Consider the following 15044-nt stretch of genomic DNA (forward strand, 5'->3'; position numbering starts at 1 on the left):
AAGGTGGGGTCATCGTATGACTAAGCGATCTAGAACTCTCAGTCGGTGGGCGCGTCTGATTGGGTCTCGTCGGCCGTGACATTCTTAGCCATGACCTCAGATTCATGAACCTTCATCTCACCACAACCTCGATATCGCAACAATGGCGTCCACTTCAACCATGTGCGCATCTTGCCTGCGAATAGCGAGGAGGACGATGGCAAAAGGATCCGCCCATTCTACAACTGCCGCGATCCAATCCACGCGAGCGTACAGCAGAGTGTCCTCAGGCGCCACTTCGCAGTCGCCTTTCCTCGACTTTCTTGCGCCTTCATCTCCACGCAGGGTGCTCAGAAATATTCCAGCACAGATCTCCATATTCCCAAAACGACAACACATACCACGACGGACTCTTGCCACATCATCCGACGCCTCCACCGCAAAGCCCGCGCAACCAATCCAGAACCCTCGTACCGATGACTCCGGTAACCCAATGTTGATCTCTATAGCACCTCGTGCATCGAATCGCCTCCAGAAGATCTCTACAGGCGACAACAACCCAAACCTCGCATTGCGCGTGAGCATCGAGAGCGGCGGATGTCACGGTTTCCAGTATCTTATGGACCTGACGGACTTATCGAAAGACCCAGCGGCCGAGGAAGACACTATATTTGAGGGGGAAAGGGGCGAGAAGATCGTAATTGACGAGTCTAGCCTAGAGTTGCTGAATGGAAGCACGGTGGATTATACGATGGAGTTGATAGGTAGCCAGTTCAAGATTACGGGCATACCGGGGGCGACGAGCAGTTGTGGGTGCGGGACAAGTTTTGACATCAAGTTGTAAGTTATGCAGTGCGTGTGTACTTTCTGGCAATAAACATGTACCACTATCGAAGTAACAGTGCGCGTGCATGGGTAGCCTATACGGATTACTTCCTGCACCTTCTTGATATCTTGAAGGCACGGTGGAGACAAAAGACAAACACTTCACGAAGGCCAGGAGAGACTTGATCATGCCGCGTCTTAGCTAAAAGCTGGAGGCTATGGAGGTAGGACGATGCGTGGGGCGGGTGCGCAAGGGTGAACTAAAGTAGGGTGCCTGCTCGGGCTTAGGTGTTGAACAATTCCGCCAAAACTCGTAACTTCTATGTCTATATCATCGGAACTATTCGGCACTTTGGTCAAGCAAAACTAGATTGATTTGATAAGATTTGTAAGTTGCGATCATGTTCTGACCATAGTAACATATCCAGAAACAGTACAGAGGGTACAGTCATTGTACGAGAGAAAGCAGCAAATCATAAGTACGTCAGCTCCCAGCATTACCTCAGGCTTACAACGACCTTTCTCGCCGAGACTCCCTTCTTGTGTATATCTAACGCTCTTTGGATAGCTTCTAGTCCTTCTCCAACGATCATGGGCTCCGGTGCAGGTCTGAACTTGCCCCTTGCAAGGGCTTCAGGCAGGAAGTCGGCATATACGGCTTCACCAACAGGGCTGTGTGCTACTGATCCGTATATGAAGCTCGTTTTGATATCCCTTAGCCTTGATTTGATAGCGATAGAGATCATCGAAGTCGCGAAGCTCCAGACAATCTGCAGCGCGACTAAGCGTTTCGGTTGAGCCGGGATTGGATATGTTGCCATCGCGATATGTTTGCCGCTTTTGCAGCTGCTCAGTGCATCCAGGCAGCGGAAAACTGCATCCTCTCCGATTGATAGGGCCCCCGCGCATTCTCTTCCTTCCATGAACTTAACAATTTTATTAACTGAACAGGGGTCATTATAATCGAAAACTTCGGTCGCTCCGAGCGATCTCAGGAGATCAAAGTTCTTTGGAGAAGATGTCGATACGACTTCGTATCCAGCGGCTACAGCGAGTTGGATAGCGTTGCAGCCCACACTAGTCGAGCCTCCCCACACAAGGACAGTCTTTCCGGTCGATTTCGGGTCAAGTTGAGGATATTGCAAGCCTAGCTGGTCTTTCTCAAATAACCCTGCAGCAGCAGTGGTGAAGGCCAATGGCATCACTGAAGCAGACTCGAATGATGTGGTATCCGGAATGGGCGATGAGTTCCTTTCGAGGAGAACGGTATACAGCTGGAATGCTCCATACGCCGCGCTGTTGATCGTCTTGTCCGTGCTCTGTGCCTGACCTAGAACGCGGTCCCCTACTTTAAACCGCACGATCTTGTTCCCAACCTGGACCACCTCGCCAGCGACATCGTATCCAAAGACGAAAGGATATTTGATCCAACCAAATGCCATACTGGTGCCCTGATCTTGCAAAACCCAATCGACAGGGTTGACTGCTACTGCACGGTTCTTAATGATGATTTCGTCTGGCCCAGGTGTAGGAAATGGTGCTTCTGCGACTTGCATTCGTTGCTTAGGTGCTGGTATCCATGCTGCAAGATTGGTAGGCATTGTATAGGATATGGTCTTTGAAGTGGTAGTTACTTGTCCTCAAGATATCGAGAAGTAAGAGAGTGGAATATGTGATTCCTTGGAGCTTGTTTAAATATTACTTCCTTGGTTATTCTATACAAATATCAACGTTAGTTTTCATGCTTGCCTGCTGTGTGCTTTCAAGGATGAGATACAATGTGCCAATCAGCGTCAAGCGGACGTCCGTTTGGACCTACTTTCCAGCCACAGAAGATTACTGGCTCATACCAGGTACGCTGACGCTTACATACCCCAACGGGAAGAATGAGCGATATAGTGTACATTATGCGATGGAAATATGATCCGTGCACATCATGAGTGGCTGATGTGCCCGCGGGCGCTGTCAAGGGGCATGCTCACAATTGCAATAAAACTCATTCCAGTCCTCATCTCCTGACCAAAGGAGAAGCAATTCGAGGACATGACGAGTTCCCCCGTTTCCTCCGCACGGCTACTGGAGAAGATGAGAGGCCGAGAAAAGGTTCAGCTGTCTTGCGACTTTTGCCGGAAGCGAAAGCGAGTAAACCGTTCATCTCTCTATACTGAACAATTGCTGCTGACTCGCATTCAGACTCCGTTGTGACCGCAACAAGCCATGTGGGAGTTGCATCCGGTTAGGGCAGGCAACGATATGCACGTTTCCTCTGTCTCAGGTTCCTCGAGCTTCACAAAGAGACCCACCAATGGACACTGCCACCCGAAAGATTTTTCAGGAACGAATCGACCAACTCGAATCACTGGTTCGGTCTTTGCTTGATAAGCAACAAAGCAAACTCAATGCTCCATTGCCTGACAGCGTGGCGTTTCCCATGGCTACTGATGTCGCCGGTGATACAGATCCTCTCACATACGGGGTTGGGAGTATGAATCTGGAGAACCATGAGTCCTCTTACGTAGAGAGTGATCACTGGAAAGCCATCCTCGATGAAATCGGTGATCTGAAGGGCATGGTGCAGCAACATCCCGAAGATTTAGGGGATCCCTATACTGACCCGGTACTTCCTGGTAACGATCTGTTTCTTCTTCAGACATATCCAACCACGAAGATGGATATCATTGCTACGATTCCACCTCGTATCGTTGTCGACAGCATGATATCGAAGTACTTCAAGTGGGCCGATATGCCCGTTTCCCTTGTTGTTCATCGCGGGGTCTTCTTCAAACAATATGAGGCTTTCTGGGAGGACCCACTTTCGACATCGACCATGTGGCTGACCATACTATATGGCATGATGTACACTGTGGCGTATTGTACCCTCTTCATCAATGGAGATGCAGGCTCACTTGATGAGACGACGGCATCCGAATATCGTAGCATAGTCATAATCTCACGAGAGAAGATGATACAGTGCCTGAGGCTAGGCAATTACATGAAGGGAGCGCCGCATACTATTGAAGCTCTTTTGGCCTTTCTGCAGACCGAATACCTTCAAGGCGAAGACACACAACACGGATGCTGGCAGTTGACAGGTGTCATTATACGTGTAGCGCTCAAGATGGGCTATCATCGTGACGGCTCGCATTTCCCAAACATCAGTGTTTACGAGGCAGAAATGCGCCGGCGTACTTGGTACAGTAAGTTTCTCTGTACAAACTGCATGTAGGAATTATACTGACTTCGTACAACTACATTTAGTACTCACACAATTCGACACTGCATCTGCTTCCCAGGTCGGCCTTCCGCGCATCATCAAAGAGACTCAATGCGATACCGCTGAACCTCGTAACCTTCTTGACGACGACTTCGACGACACTTCAACCGTATTGCCGCCCGCTAGACCACAAAATGAACACACGCTTGCTCAATTCCTGGTCTACAAGAGTAGAATTGTCTCCGTCTACGGAATGATCTGCGATTTCACTACGTCATCTAAGCAGCGAGACTACGAGGAAGCAATGCGTTTGGATGTATTGCTCAATACTGCATACGCACAGAAGCCTCCTATACTCGAGCTGAAATCCATGCAACGGTCTGTCTTAGACGGTGCTGAGCTCATCACCCGCCGTATTTATATGGCGATGTCTTATCATCATGCACAGATCACCCTTCACCGCAAGTTCATGATTCTTGCGAAGGCAAATAGCAAGTACAGCATTTCACATACGACATGCGTGAATGCGGCTACGGAGATGTTACAACTACAGGCTGAGCTATTTGAGCAGTGCCAGCCGGGGCGTATGTTATATACTGATCGATGGAAGATTCTTTCTTTGGTTCAATCCGAGTTCTTGCTTGCCACGACTGTGTTGTGCTTCAACTTGGATGATGACATCAAGAAGGGGCTGATCGGTGGAAAGGTCGCTATGAAGAGCGTAGAGGCGCTCGAGAGATCGAGAAGTGTCTGGGAGCCGCAGAAAGTGTTCTCGAAAGAAGCTCAGACAGCTTTGAATACTATGGATGTTGTTCTTGGTAGACTGCATAGTAGGTCGGAAAATAACGGCGCAGATAACGCACAATCATCTGAAGCAAGCGTTGGCTTCACCTCGTCAGTCTTGGCAGACATGAGTTATGAAGACGGCCAGAGCTTCGATCCACCGGCAGATCAAGACCGTTCACAGACAGAAGCTTTTCAAAGTATGCAGGGGAGCTCCGTCAGCACAGCCTTTGACGCATTCTTTGAGATGGAGCAGGAGTGGGAGGGATGGCTCCAACTCTGAGAAGGAGGCTGTCCAAATCGCGAATTTGATCATGATTATTTCTACATCTATGGTAATACAGTGAAGCAGGTGTAAACTTCTGAAAGCAAACTCGAACTGCCTAGCGTATCCATCTCGTGAAGTCGTTATTCCATGCATCTTCGTTATCATCAGTGCCCGTGCACCACATCCAGTTGAACACCTTTCGATAATACACATACGTGTTGCAACTAATACAATAGTCTAACATCTGCCCAGTACCGTAGGATTCAAATCTGACCGAGCCAGGAAGAGAAACAGACCTCTTACACTCCAATCGTTTGATGGACTCCTTCACCTTTCGTCTCCCCATCAACACCAAGATTCTCGATATTGCCCTTTTGGACCTCTTCGGGTTTCGGAATAGGCGGTTGCTCCACGACCTCGTCGAAGATTCCGCCTTCAGGCTCTGTGTCCTGTCCGATGGCTTTGAGTATCCTCCATGCTCTTCTAAACTCGTCTCTAATAGCGACGATACCACGGTGAGTGACTGTCCTTGCAACATTGTGGTCGGTCTCGAAAGGATCTTCAATGGCGAAGAGGTACCGGTTGGTAACTTTCTTCTCAGCTGTAATCTTGGTTGTTGCGCTCACCCAACCCTTGCTCTGCTTCGACAAGATACCGCCAGGCGTCCGAAGGGAGATGACTTCGTTAGTCCAGTAGAACTGGGGAGGTTTAGGTCCATAGCCGTACCCAGAAAGAGAAGCATAGTACTGGAAGAATCCACGTAGTAATGAACCGATGGACTGTGTATTTTGCGAAAGGCGACCAGCTTCTGCGGCTTGCATAATTTCCGGTTCATTGCGCCAGAAACGTACCTCATAGCCTGCAATAGTTGTATGCTTGAAGAACTGCTCCAGGGCTTCTGCGTCGCTTGGGAGCGGGACGGAGAGCTGAAGGTTCGGACATACTGGTGGTTGCGCGATATTGACCAGGTAATGCAGTACCATGAGCACCCATCCGTACGAGTTGAGAGTACCGGAGTATGCGCTGTTGACTTTACGTCGCTTGGCCCAAGACTTGACAAAGAGAACTATGGGTCGGACACGCGGGTCAGTTAACGAGTAGCATCGAAGCATATGGGTGTTGTGGATGCCGAGCGGGTTCTCGAAGTTAATGTCACATTGAATTCCGCAACCTGTCTTTGGGAAGTCGAGAGGACCCACAACCTTCTCTCGTGTCCACTGCTTCTCGTGACGATGATGCTGATCTCTCTTGGTCTTATCTTCAGTCCCGTCGCTGATCTTATCCTCTGACTTGGTGGCTAGGACAGAAGAGTTTTCCTGGGGCACCTCAGCGTTTGTGGGAGCTTTTTGTCGTTTCTTTGTTGTCGCCGCAGCCCCCAAGGTAGGGAAGTCGTCACCAAAGTTGGAGCTGTCTACTTGCGCCGCCAGGTCTGGAGCCTTCGATCCATCGGCATCCACCAGCGGCTTTGGTGGCTGAGTAGGTTCTTGTGGTAGGTCTGAAGGATACTTCTCCTCTTCTGGGAGTTCGTCCCACTTCTGGCGTTCCTCAGCGAGAGCTCTATATAGGGTCTCGGTCGGTGTCTGACATATCTTCAAAATGGGCACTCTTGTCCTCGTCAGCAGACGGCCACCGAGCTTGGCGTCGAGGACCGCTCGTTCCAATAGACGAGGAATACCGCGGTCGATCGTGATATCACTAGCTCTGGCTGGATCTTTCCACTCTGGTACTACAGCCAAATCCATGTCTGAGCCGGGCATACCAAAGCCTGAAGCTAAACTTCCAAAGCCTACCAAGGAAATGGTCGCAATGTCACCAGTGTAGTCTCGAGCAAAGGCCTTTTGCATGATCGTTTCCAAGTATTTTCGAAAATCTTCCTTGGCGTCCAACTCGGACATGGACATCTCTACCTTCGGAATCTCTTCTGCCGCAACTGAGTCCAGATGCTCAATCTGAGCCATAGGGTTCTCCCGTGGCTGATTCATGGATCGTGGTGCATATGAACCTTGCGGACGAGGACGCTGTGATGATGACGTTGGGCCTACTGTAACTTGACCTGGCAGTGCAACGTTGTCATGGGGTCGCTGGAGGATTCTAGGGGTTTGTGAATGTGGCGTACCAGTTGCATTCAGATTCTGCTGTTGGTAGGGAGGCCTGAAAGGCCGCGAGGAATACTGCCGATGATCTACTGGTGAGCCGTTCTGAGGCGAGTTTAGACCTTGCTGATTTAAGGCGTTTCCCGTAGGTTGTTGATACCGCTGGTTAGGGATATAGCCTCCTCTTCCACCCCCTCGAGCTGGAGCCGTGTTGGCGGTAGCGTTTGTACGCCATCCCTGAGCTTGACCTGGCGTGGGGTGGTTCTGGCCATTGCTATTGACGTTATTGGCGGTATCGTGGAAACCTCCACGCCCACGCCCACGTCCACGCCCTTGGCCTCGCCCGCGTCCACGATATGCTGAGGGGACATCTTGGCTAGACTGTCCACCAGCTATGCTAACGTTGCCGAGAATCATATTGCGCAACTGGTTCTCCAGCCCAGTGGGTTGCGGTGGGTTCTCCTGCTCCATGGTGTCGGGTCAGTGCAGACTCGTTTGCGATGCAATAAAGTCGTGGTTTGGGACTCTGATCTTGTGGAGTCCAGCAGTGAAAGATGGGTAGTATGGAAGATTGCCTCTCAAGGCTAAGTTCGCAATCACAGGACGTAACCTTGCAGACCCAGGTTCGAGATTCTTTCTTTGAGTTTGCTTGGTGCGGCGCGCGGTGGTTTTCGCGGTTACTATTTGGAGCAAGCGATCGAACAGCCCCAACGTGTGGATCTTTTAGCGCATCTGCGATGAGCGTCCAAGCCAGGCAACCACTCGTGAATATCCCACCTAGCCAAAGTGGTTAGGCCTTTGGCAGCACTGAGACAGAAGCACAATGCAGTTTTGCGCAATGGCACGCGTGGCTGGGGATGTGCGGCTTCTGCGACGGCTCACTTGTGGCGCAAGAAGCGAGCACGATGTGGATTTTGGCTGGTGGTGACAATGGCAATCGAGCCATGGTGTCATTCCCTGGAGGCGGAGATGGGGCGGCTTCACTGTGATGGGTCTTGGCACACTAAGGCGTTAGCGCAGAGCTGTGACGTTCCAACTGCGCTTCGACCGTGGAGCACGATTCCTTGGGACAAAGGCGACTGAGTCTCCGAACAGCCTTTATCGGCCACCCACCGTCCCTCATTCTTGTCTTCATCCTCACAACCACCTTCGCTATGAACGGCAACACCAACGGGAACCCGCCGCCCGCCAGCGCGCCCGCCGCGCCCGTCGCCGCCAATGGCCAGCAGCCGCCTGTTCGTCGCCGTCGCCCGCGCCCACAGGCCGATGTCCTGCGCAAGCCCCGTCGCCCGCTACAGAACATTACCCGGCCCATGGTGTCGTTGTCGCAGATGAACGAGGCCAAGAAGCCCGTCGCAGGGCCCGCCAACGATGGAACCCAGTCGAAAGACGCGTTGCGACAGCAGTTCCTCGACCAAGGCGCCAGCGTCTTCCCGCTCATCGTGAGCCGCAAGGATCTGAAAGAGCTGCGACACCATGTCATGCGTCTGCATAGCAAAACTCACGTCGACATCACCGACGAGCATCAGTTTAAGACCCCGATCAAGCTCCACCGCAGAGATCCGCGCGCGCCTCCAAGCGGCATGGGGTCGACCTACGAAGAGGAGGACACCAAGGAGGACATGGAAGAGATGAAGGAGCGCGAGCGCATCGAACTGCAGAAGGAAGAGCGTCGCAAGGTCCGCGAAGAGAACCAGGCCAAGATCGCGCCAACCGGCATGAAGAAGCCCCCTGCCTTCCACAAGAAGACGGAGCAAAAGTATCGCCCCGACGACACTCCAGAAGCGAAGAAGCGCCAGCTATTGCGCTATGAGGAGACGCTGCCGTGGCATCTTGAGGACTTCGAGAACAAACAGACATGGGTCGGCACTTACGAGTCGGAGCTGTCAGAGACACACGTCATGCTGTCAACTACTCGCCCCGGAGATCCAAGTACAGCCATTCAAATGGCTCCCATGGAACGCTGGTATCGCTTCAACGTTAAGGGCAAGGTCAAGACCGGCGGTGACGACTTGGACAAGATCCTGGCCAAGGTTGAAAGAGGCGGCGGACCAAAGTTCTTTGCCGACCTTGAAGAGCGTCAGAAGCAGCGCGTCAACGCAGAAAACAATGCAAGGATGTGGAGTGGAGTCCGTACCCGTGTGGGTGGTGGCGCAGACGACGAAGGCCGGATCAAGCGGGAACGCAACGATGACGACACAATCGGCTTCGTCAAGCGCGAAGCTGACGCAGACGATATTGACTTCAATCTGGAGGAAGACTTCGCCGACGACGAAGAGGGTCTGAATGGTCTCTTCGAAGGTGAAGAGCAGGACGTCAAAGAGGCAGCTGAAAAGCTGAAGCGAGACCAGCTGCAAGCCGCTCTATGGGATCGACCAGATGAGCTGGCCATTGCCATAAAGGAAGAACAAGAACGGAAGGAAGCCGAGGAGAAGAGGATCCAGGAAAAGGCGACTAGAAAAGCCCTGGTGAAGCGCGAGAAGCAGTACGACTACCTTGACAGCGACCCAGAGAATCCGTACATCACAGAAAGCGAATCGGATACCGACTCTGAAACAGAGCGACAACAGGCAAAGGAGGAGGCAGAGAAGAAGGCAGCCGAGCAAAATGGCAAGGCTCCAGAGGCTGGCAACGTCCCCTCTGGTACGTCGACGAAAGGCTCCAACACTCCATCAGGAAACCACAAGTCTGGTGATAGCAAGAGCAAGAAGCGGCCAGGTTCACCCAACTTGTCAGAAGCCAGTGGTAACGAGTCTTCGCGCAAGAAGCATAAGAAGAAGCATGACAAACTAGCTGATGGATCTCGGAAATCTTCCCTTGCTAATCTCAAAGGCGCTGGTTCTGGTAGCGACAGCGAGATGACAGACGCCGGCAAGAAGCGAAAGAAGGATAAGAAGGACAAGAACCGCATGATGATGGGCGGATCTCCTAGCGGTACTCCTGGTGCTAGTCGTGCAGGTAGTCCAGCAGCCAACGGCAGCCGCGCGGGTAGTCCCTCCGCAGCTCCAGCACGACCTCCTTTACCATCTGCCAAGGAGATCTATGAATCGTTGCCGCCCCAGGGCATGAACATCCAGAACCTCATCGTCAAATTCAAGGGTCGCGTTGACAAGACGAATACGCAGCTTTTCATCAAGCTTGTCAAGGCGGTCTCTAGCTTTGACAAGGCCAAGAGCTGGCTTACTCCCTTGGAAAAGATGCCATCCGATGAGCATATCAGTGCCTTCATGAATGCGGGGAATGCACCAAAGCCTGCGTAATTCGAGGACACGTACGGTCTAAAGGGAACCATTTTTAATATCCAGCGTGTACTTTGATAAATTGAATTGACGTAGAGAGTGTGGGGTGAGGGGCCACAAATTGGCACAGGCTTACTTTGCGTTCCTCGTCGAGGATAATACATGACATGCAAAGTACCGGTACGACAGTAACCCTGAACACTTTCTGTATTGTGGCTACCCAGTACAGAATAAACTATTACTTTCAATTCTAGCTGAACTCTATCCACAATCATCATACTTTCTTCTCTTCAATCCCATCCTCTTTACTATTCTCTTCGCTACCATTTTCACTTCTCAACGGACTCTCATGCCCCTGTTCCGCAGCGACCTCCTGTAACACCTTTTCGTTAGCACCAACCCCAACTTCTTCATCTCTTGGTACATTTGGTCCATGCATCGCTTTGTCTGCTGTCTTCCCATCAGCAGAATCCTTGTCTTTCTTGATCATGCTCCAGCCGCCTCTCCACCCAACCCATTTCTCCTCCCAGGGACCCCTAGCAACGATAACAAGAATCGCCGCAGAGATGAATCCAACACTAGCGCTGCCACTTCCTACCCACCCGGCAGCAGCATAAATATGGTTTCCAGCCGCCGTGCCAATAAGCTGACCACAAAATGTAGCAACCATGAAAGCGGTATTCACCCCGTTCCGCCGCTTAGGTTCCACCGAATAGATACTAGAACGGTTTGCAATCTGCGCAGTTTGGTTGCCGAAATCCATCAATAGGGCTTGCAGGACGGGGCCTGCGACGGTAAAGGTACCCGTGTAAGTGCCTAGACATATTCCCAGAAGCGAGCATGCAAGACCGAAAAGGACGGAGAAATGCGGGACGAAGCGGTCGGTGACTGTACGCGCATATATGGGAGAGATAAGCATGCCTGCTATGCCTATAAGCCCAAACAGTCCGATTGTGAGGGAAGAATAGTTGTATGGGTCATCCGCGAGGAGAAATGTCAGTGTTGTCCAGAAAGATGTAAAAGGCGCTGAGCAGAAGAGACCGGCCAGACAAGCCTGAACAAGAACAGGATGACGGAAAAGCATCTTAACGATATCGAGCAGTATTCTGAAATAGTTCATGCCCGGGTTGGTTGCAGGATAGTCGGGCATGAATAGCCAGAGGAGGACGAAGATGATATATTGAATGGCAAACGCCATCCAATATACTGCGCGCCAGGTGACAAAATTCGAAATTGTTCCCGAGAGGACGCGGGCGACAAGCACACCAAGCATGAGGCCAGAGACGACGATGGAGAGTGCTGCTGCGCGGCGTGACGGAGGAGCTAGGTCACCGACCAATGGGAGCATGAGCTGCGGTGTAACAGTTGTTACCGCTACGATGAAGGATATTGCCGTGAATGTCCCAAGGTCGGAGGTTAGACATAGTCCGAGCCTATCCGTCGTCAGTAGTCTTCTTCTAGTGCACGTCATAGTTCAAAAACAACATACCATAAGGTCGCAGTAAACCCTACTAAACCGCATACAAATGGCCGTCTGGGCAACAAGTCTCCCAGAGGGCATAAAAACAACAGCCCAGCTGCATATCCAGCTTGCATTACAGTAGGAATCTGCGCAACCTGTTCATATCGTACACCGAAATCTATGGCTAGTAGGTTGAGGATGGGGTGATTGTAGTAAAGATTTGCTACTGTAAAGCCGGCGGCAAAGGCAAACAGGACGTTCACTGGAAGATGTGGGTGATTAGCTAGCTGATACACTCAGGGACGAGGTCAAAGGGGAAAACTAGGGGGACTAGAAGTACACTCTAGGACTTTCTCCCCGCTCAACTTCATAAGCGCTCCAGAGGCCACGATAATCATATGAATATGGACGTACTGCTCATAGAAAATTGCGGTGGCTTATCCGGGTCCCAACGACAATTTGGTGGGGTCCATGTTAAGGTTGTGTAAGCTCTTTTCCATATCGACTGCTTCCCTTGCTCTTTCTCCTCGACACCTTCGCTTTGTTCTGCCTCGTCTCTTGATGGATGTTCTGCTGGCCTAGAGGTAGCCGTCCGTGCTGCTGCTTCCCCATTGGCTGGTACCGTCCTACAGCCCCCGCCATCCTTAATGTCGTTCGTTAACATGATCTGCTTATATTGCACACATTGTACTCTGACAAAAACGCATCCAATAAAGAGTGACAAGAGCGATTAGCGAGGCAAAACGTGGTGCAAAGACTAAGAGGCAAAATTGCGGAAGAATCGAGGTACTGATAGTCGATGACGGGATCCTTCCTCTTTCGAACAAGTTCGGCAGAAGTGAGGAGCCGAGAACAGTGCTGAACGACGCTGTTATCCCCGATATCACCACCAATCAAATGTAGCGCACTATCTGGGCACAGGATATGACTGCTGTCATGAAACGTACTGGTATTGTGCTGGACGTTCCTTTGGTATCTAAACGACGTCAACGATTTTCTCATCTTCATCGTCTTCCACGTTCTCCAGCCCCATTAGCTTCCCGCTACCACCTGCGCTAGCCATGTCTGGTATATCCTCCTCTTCGCCTTCTTCTTTGCGCATGATGACTTGAACCACACGATCGCATGCTTCTTGAACTCCTTCATCGTCGACGTGCATGTGGCACTCTCTGACGATTGGGTAGACTTTGACGCGTCTCAGCACTTCCCTACTTTCTTGTGTCGTACTCAGCAGAAGTAGTGTCTCGAGATGTGTCTTGATGATTTCATTATCCTTCTCGCGCTCCTTGTCTGGCTCGAGGAGTTGCAGCTCATCCAACATGCCCTCCGTGTCATCATCCGCGTATTCTTCTGGGCCCATAAGGGGTAGAAGAATGTAAGGAAGTAGGTTCGCACCGATAGAGGGTGGTGGTAGATTCGGGTCGGAGGATAGGTTGGATAGCAGTACTGGGTGTGCAGGGACGTGAAATGCGACATTCTTAATCGTCGATGCTACACCAAGGCGTCGGATGTGCGAGGTGTGATCGGTGAAGACCTGAATCTTGGTGATTGGAATTACGTTATCGTCATGCTCCTGAGGTGTAGTGAGGTATTCGCGGCCTTTGGGAAACTTGGCCAGATCAGCGAAGAAGTACGAGAGGTAGTCAAAGTCTGCGTGCTTGTTGTAGGCGCCCTCTGCGCCCTTGACAAAGCAGTCCATGAGCTGGTCCATGGCCCATGTCGACTTGGACAGCTCCTTTGGTATGTCGCGCTTCAACTCCAAGACGCGTTGTAGTGAATCCTCCTTGGCCATATTGGCGAGGAGCATTGCGATCTCGTTCGCATTTGGCTCTTTCGAGTTCTGCAGCAAGTCAACCTCTGCCTGTTCTCTCTGTATGCGCGGGGAACTGACATACGGTTATCCGCGATAGTAGCGTCTCGAGAAATTCATCGTCCTTGGCCAGTGCCTTCTGGACCTCAGCGTCTGCCGAGACGTTGATGAGAATGGTAAGGGCGTTCTTCGCTATGGGCGCATAGTCCTTGACGAGTAGCTTGAGATCCCTAATGGGCTCTAGTTGGTTGCGCTTCCACAAGGAAGGGTTTGCTTGTGAATATCCGACGAGGTGTTCGGCCGCTGCACAGTGTGAGATATGTTTCGTGGTGGGGTGGAGGGGTTCGTCTGACCAGTCTGTCTGATCTGCGTGTTGCCGTGATGCAGGAATTCTACAAGCTAGACATGGCGCGTTAACTGGCAGGAACCATGAGTTCTCCAAGTCCTCTTGCTCACCTCTTCTAATTCTGACGGCATCGTGGCTGTGGCTGCTCGTTCTTGCCGTGCGCGATGACGAAGACCCAACTTTTTCTCGGTTGCAATCAAGGTTATCGATAAGCTTAGCGCATCCCGCACCTCCAGGCCTTCGCCACGAGTTGTCGCGAGACGCATACATGGACGCTAGCATCTCTGCCGCAAGGTGATACCCGTTGATTGCTTCATCTAATGCATATTGCCCTGCCTATTCTTAACTCTCCATGACCTGATTCCATAATCAGCTGGCGACATCCAAGCACTTGGAAGCTCAGCGCGGTCATAGTTCGGACGACTCCAGCACACTGCCCAGCGACCAAGTCTTCTAATCAATCATGTTGCGCATCTTGCCATCTGCGTGATTTTGCGACACATCCCGGCACCATTTCTTGGCCAAAAGTCCTGGTGTTAGGGGCGGTTACGCGCGACTTGACTCTGCAGCTCGCGAGCTCGTCTTACCGCCGAAAGCTTGGTGGCTTCAAGCCGCAACCCCGCCGAACGCTGGTGTGCCAAAACCAATCTGCATCCACCAGCACTGGCTAACAGTCTTGCGCGCCAGCTACAAAATTATGTTGATAGATTCAACTTTTGGTACAGGACCTGATGAACAACATGTCTACGAGTAGCGACGCTGCAAAACAGCAAGCAGGTTAACAGATATGCTCCTCCGCATTCCCGTGATGGACAGCGAAAGTGCCATGCTGGCATAGGTTTTGAGCGCTCGAAATAGATCGCCGACTTGCAGCGGGCCGCCGGACTGGCCACTTGTCACACGCATATGCTGCCCAGTACGCAGGGCAGGCACACATCATCAACCAATGAGCGTGGTATGCCGGTATCGTAACATCTCGAGCTAGTGTGCCAGGGTCTGTAGCGAGTGAACAGCGTTGGCGCTTA

General features: G+C 51.5%; 7 protein-coding genes across 7 annotated transcripts; 3 read left to right on the top strand and 4 right to left on the bottom strand.

Moving 5' to 3' along the window:
• The first annotated feature begins 64 nt into the window (after positions 1 to 64).
• Positions 65 to 1062, top strand: CC77DRAFT_617095 (hypothetical protein). The gene has a single exon (XM_018532461.1). It carries the CDS (start codon positions 143 to 145, stop codon positions 821 to 823), a length of 681 nt encoding a protein of 226 aa, XP_018389063.1. The 5' UTR covers positions 65 to 142; the 3' UTR covers positions 824 to 1062.
• Positions 1063 to 1301: 239 nt separating this feature from the next.
• On the bottom strand, positions 1302 to 2360 carry CC77DRAFT_1028657 (GroES-like protein; the record flags this gene model as incomplete). Its single annotated transcript, XM_018526463.1, has 1 exon — positions 1302 to 2360. The coding sequence occupies one exon, from the start codon at positions 2358 to 2360 to the stop codon at positions 1302 to 1304; it is 1059 nt and encodes a 352-aa protein (XP_018389064.1).
• Positions 2361 to 2995: 635 nt separating this feature from the next.
• CC77DRAFT_896747 (hypothetical protein) lies at positions 2996 to 4688 on the top strand (the record flags this gene model as incomplete). The annotated part of the gene is made up of 3 exons (XM_018533538.1): positions 2996 to 3280; positions 3326 to 4001; positions 4063 to 4688. Coding segments are annotated over 3 exons (1587 nt in total), but the record flags the coding sequence as incomplete, so codon positions are not given.
• Positions 4689 to 5476: 788 nt separating this feature from the next.
• Positions 5477 to 7633, bottom strand: CC77DRAFT_905852 (PAP/OAS1 substrate-binding domain-containing protein; the record flags this gene model as incomplete). Its single annotated transcript, XM_018533619.1, has 2 exons — positions 5477 to 7267; positions 7445 to 7633. Coding segments are annotated over 2 exons (1980 nt in total), but the record flags the coding sequence as incomplete, so codon positions are not given.
• Positions 7634 to 8215: 582 nt separating this feature from the next.
• Positions 8216 to 10627, top strand: CC77DRAFT_1017308 (hypothetical protein). Its single transcript, XM_018524383.1, has one exon. It carries the CDS (start codon positions 8317 to 8319, stop codon positions 10420 to 10422), a length of 2106 nt encoding a protein of 701 aa, XP_018389067.1. The 5' UTR covers positions 8216 to 8316; the 3' UTR covers positions 10423 to 10627.
• Positions 10628 to 10675: 48 nt separating this feature from the next.
• On the bottom strand, positions 10676 to 11997 carry CC77DRAFT_982460 (MFS general substrate transporter; the record flags this gene model as incomplete). The annotated part of the gene is made up of 2 exons (XM_018536117.1): positions 10676 to 11834; positions 11891 to 11997. The coding sequence occupies 2 exons, from the start codon at positions 11995 to 11997 to the stop codon at positions 10676 to 10678; spliced, it is 1266 nt and encodes a 421-aa protein (XP_018389068.1).
• Positions 11998 to 12839: 842 nt separating this feature from the next.
• CC77DRAFT_929559 (DUF383-domain-containing protein) lies at positions 12840 to 14150 on the bottom strand (the record flags this gene model as incomplete). Its single annotated transcript, XM_018534109.1, has 4 exons — positions 12840 to 13703; positions 13759 to 13976; positions 14027 to 14072; positions 14130 to 14150. The coding sequence occupies 4 exons, from the start codon at positions 14148 to 14150 to the stop codon at positions 12840 to 12842; spliced, it is 1149 nt and encodes a 382-aa protein (XP_018389069.1).
• Positions 14151 to 15044: the final 894 nt, after the last annotated feature.

Source organism: Alternaria alternata, assembly GCF_001642055.1.
Source record: "Alternaria alternata strain SRC1lrK2f unplaced genomic scaffold CC77scaffold_4, whole genome shotgun sequence".
In the NCBI taxonomy this organism is placed as follows: Eukaryota; Fungi; Ascomycota; class Dothideomycetes; order Pleosporales; family Pleosporaceae; genus Alternaria; species Alternaria alternata.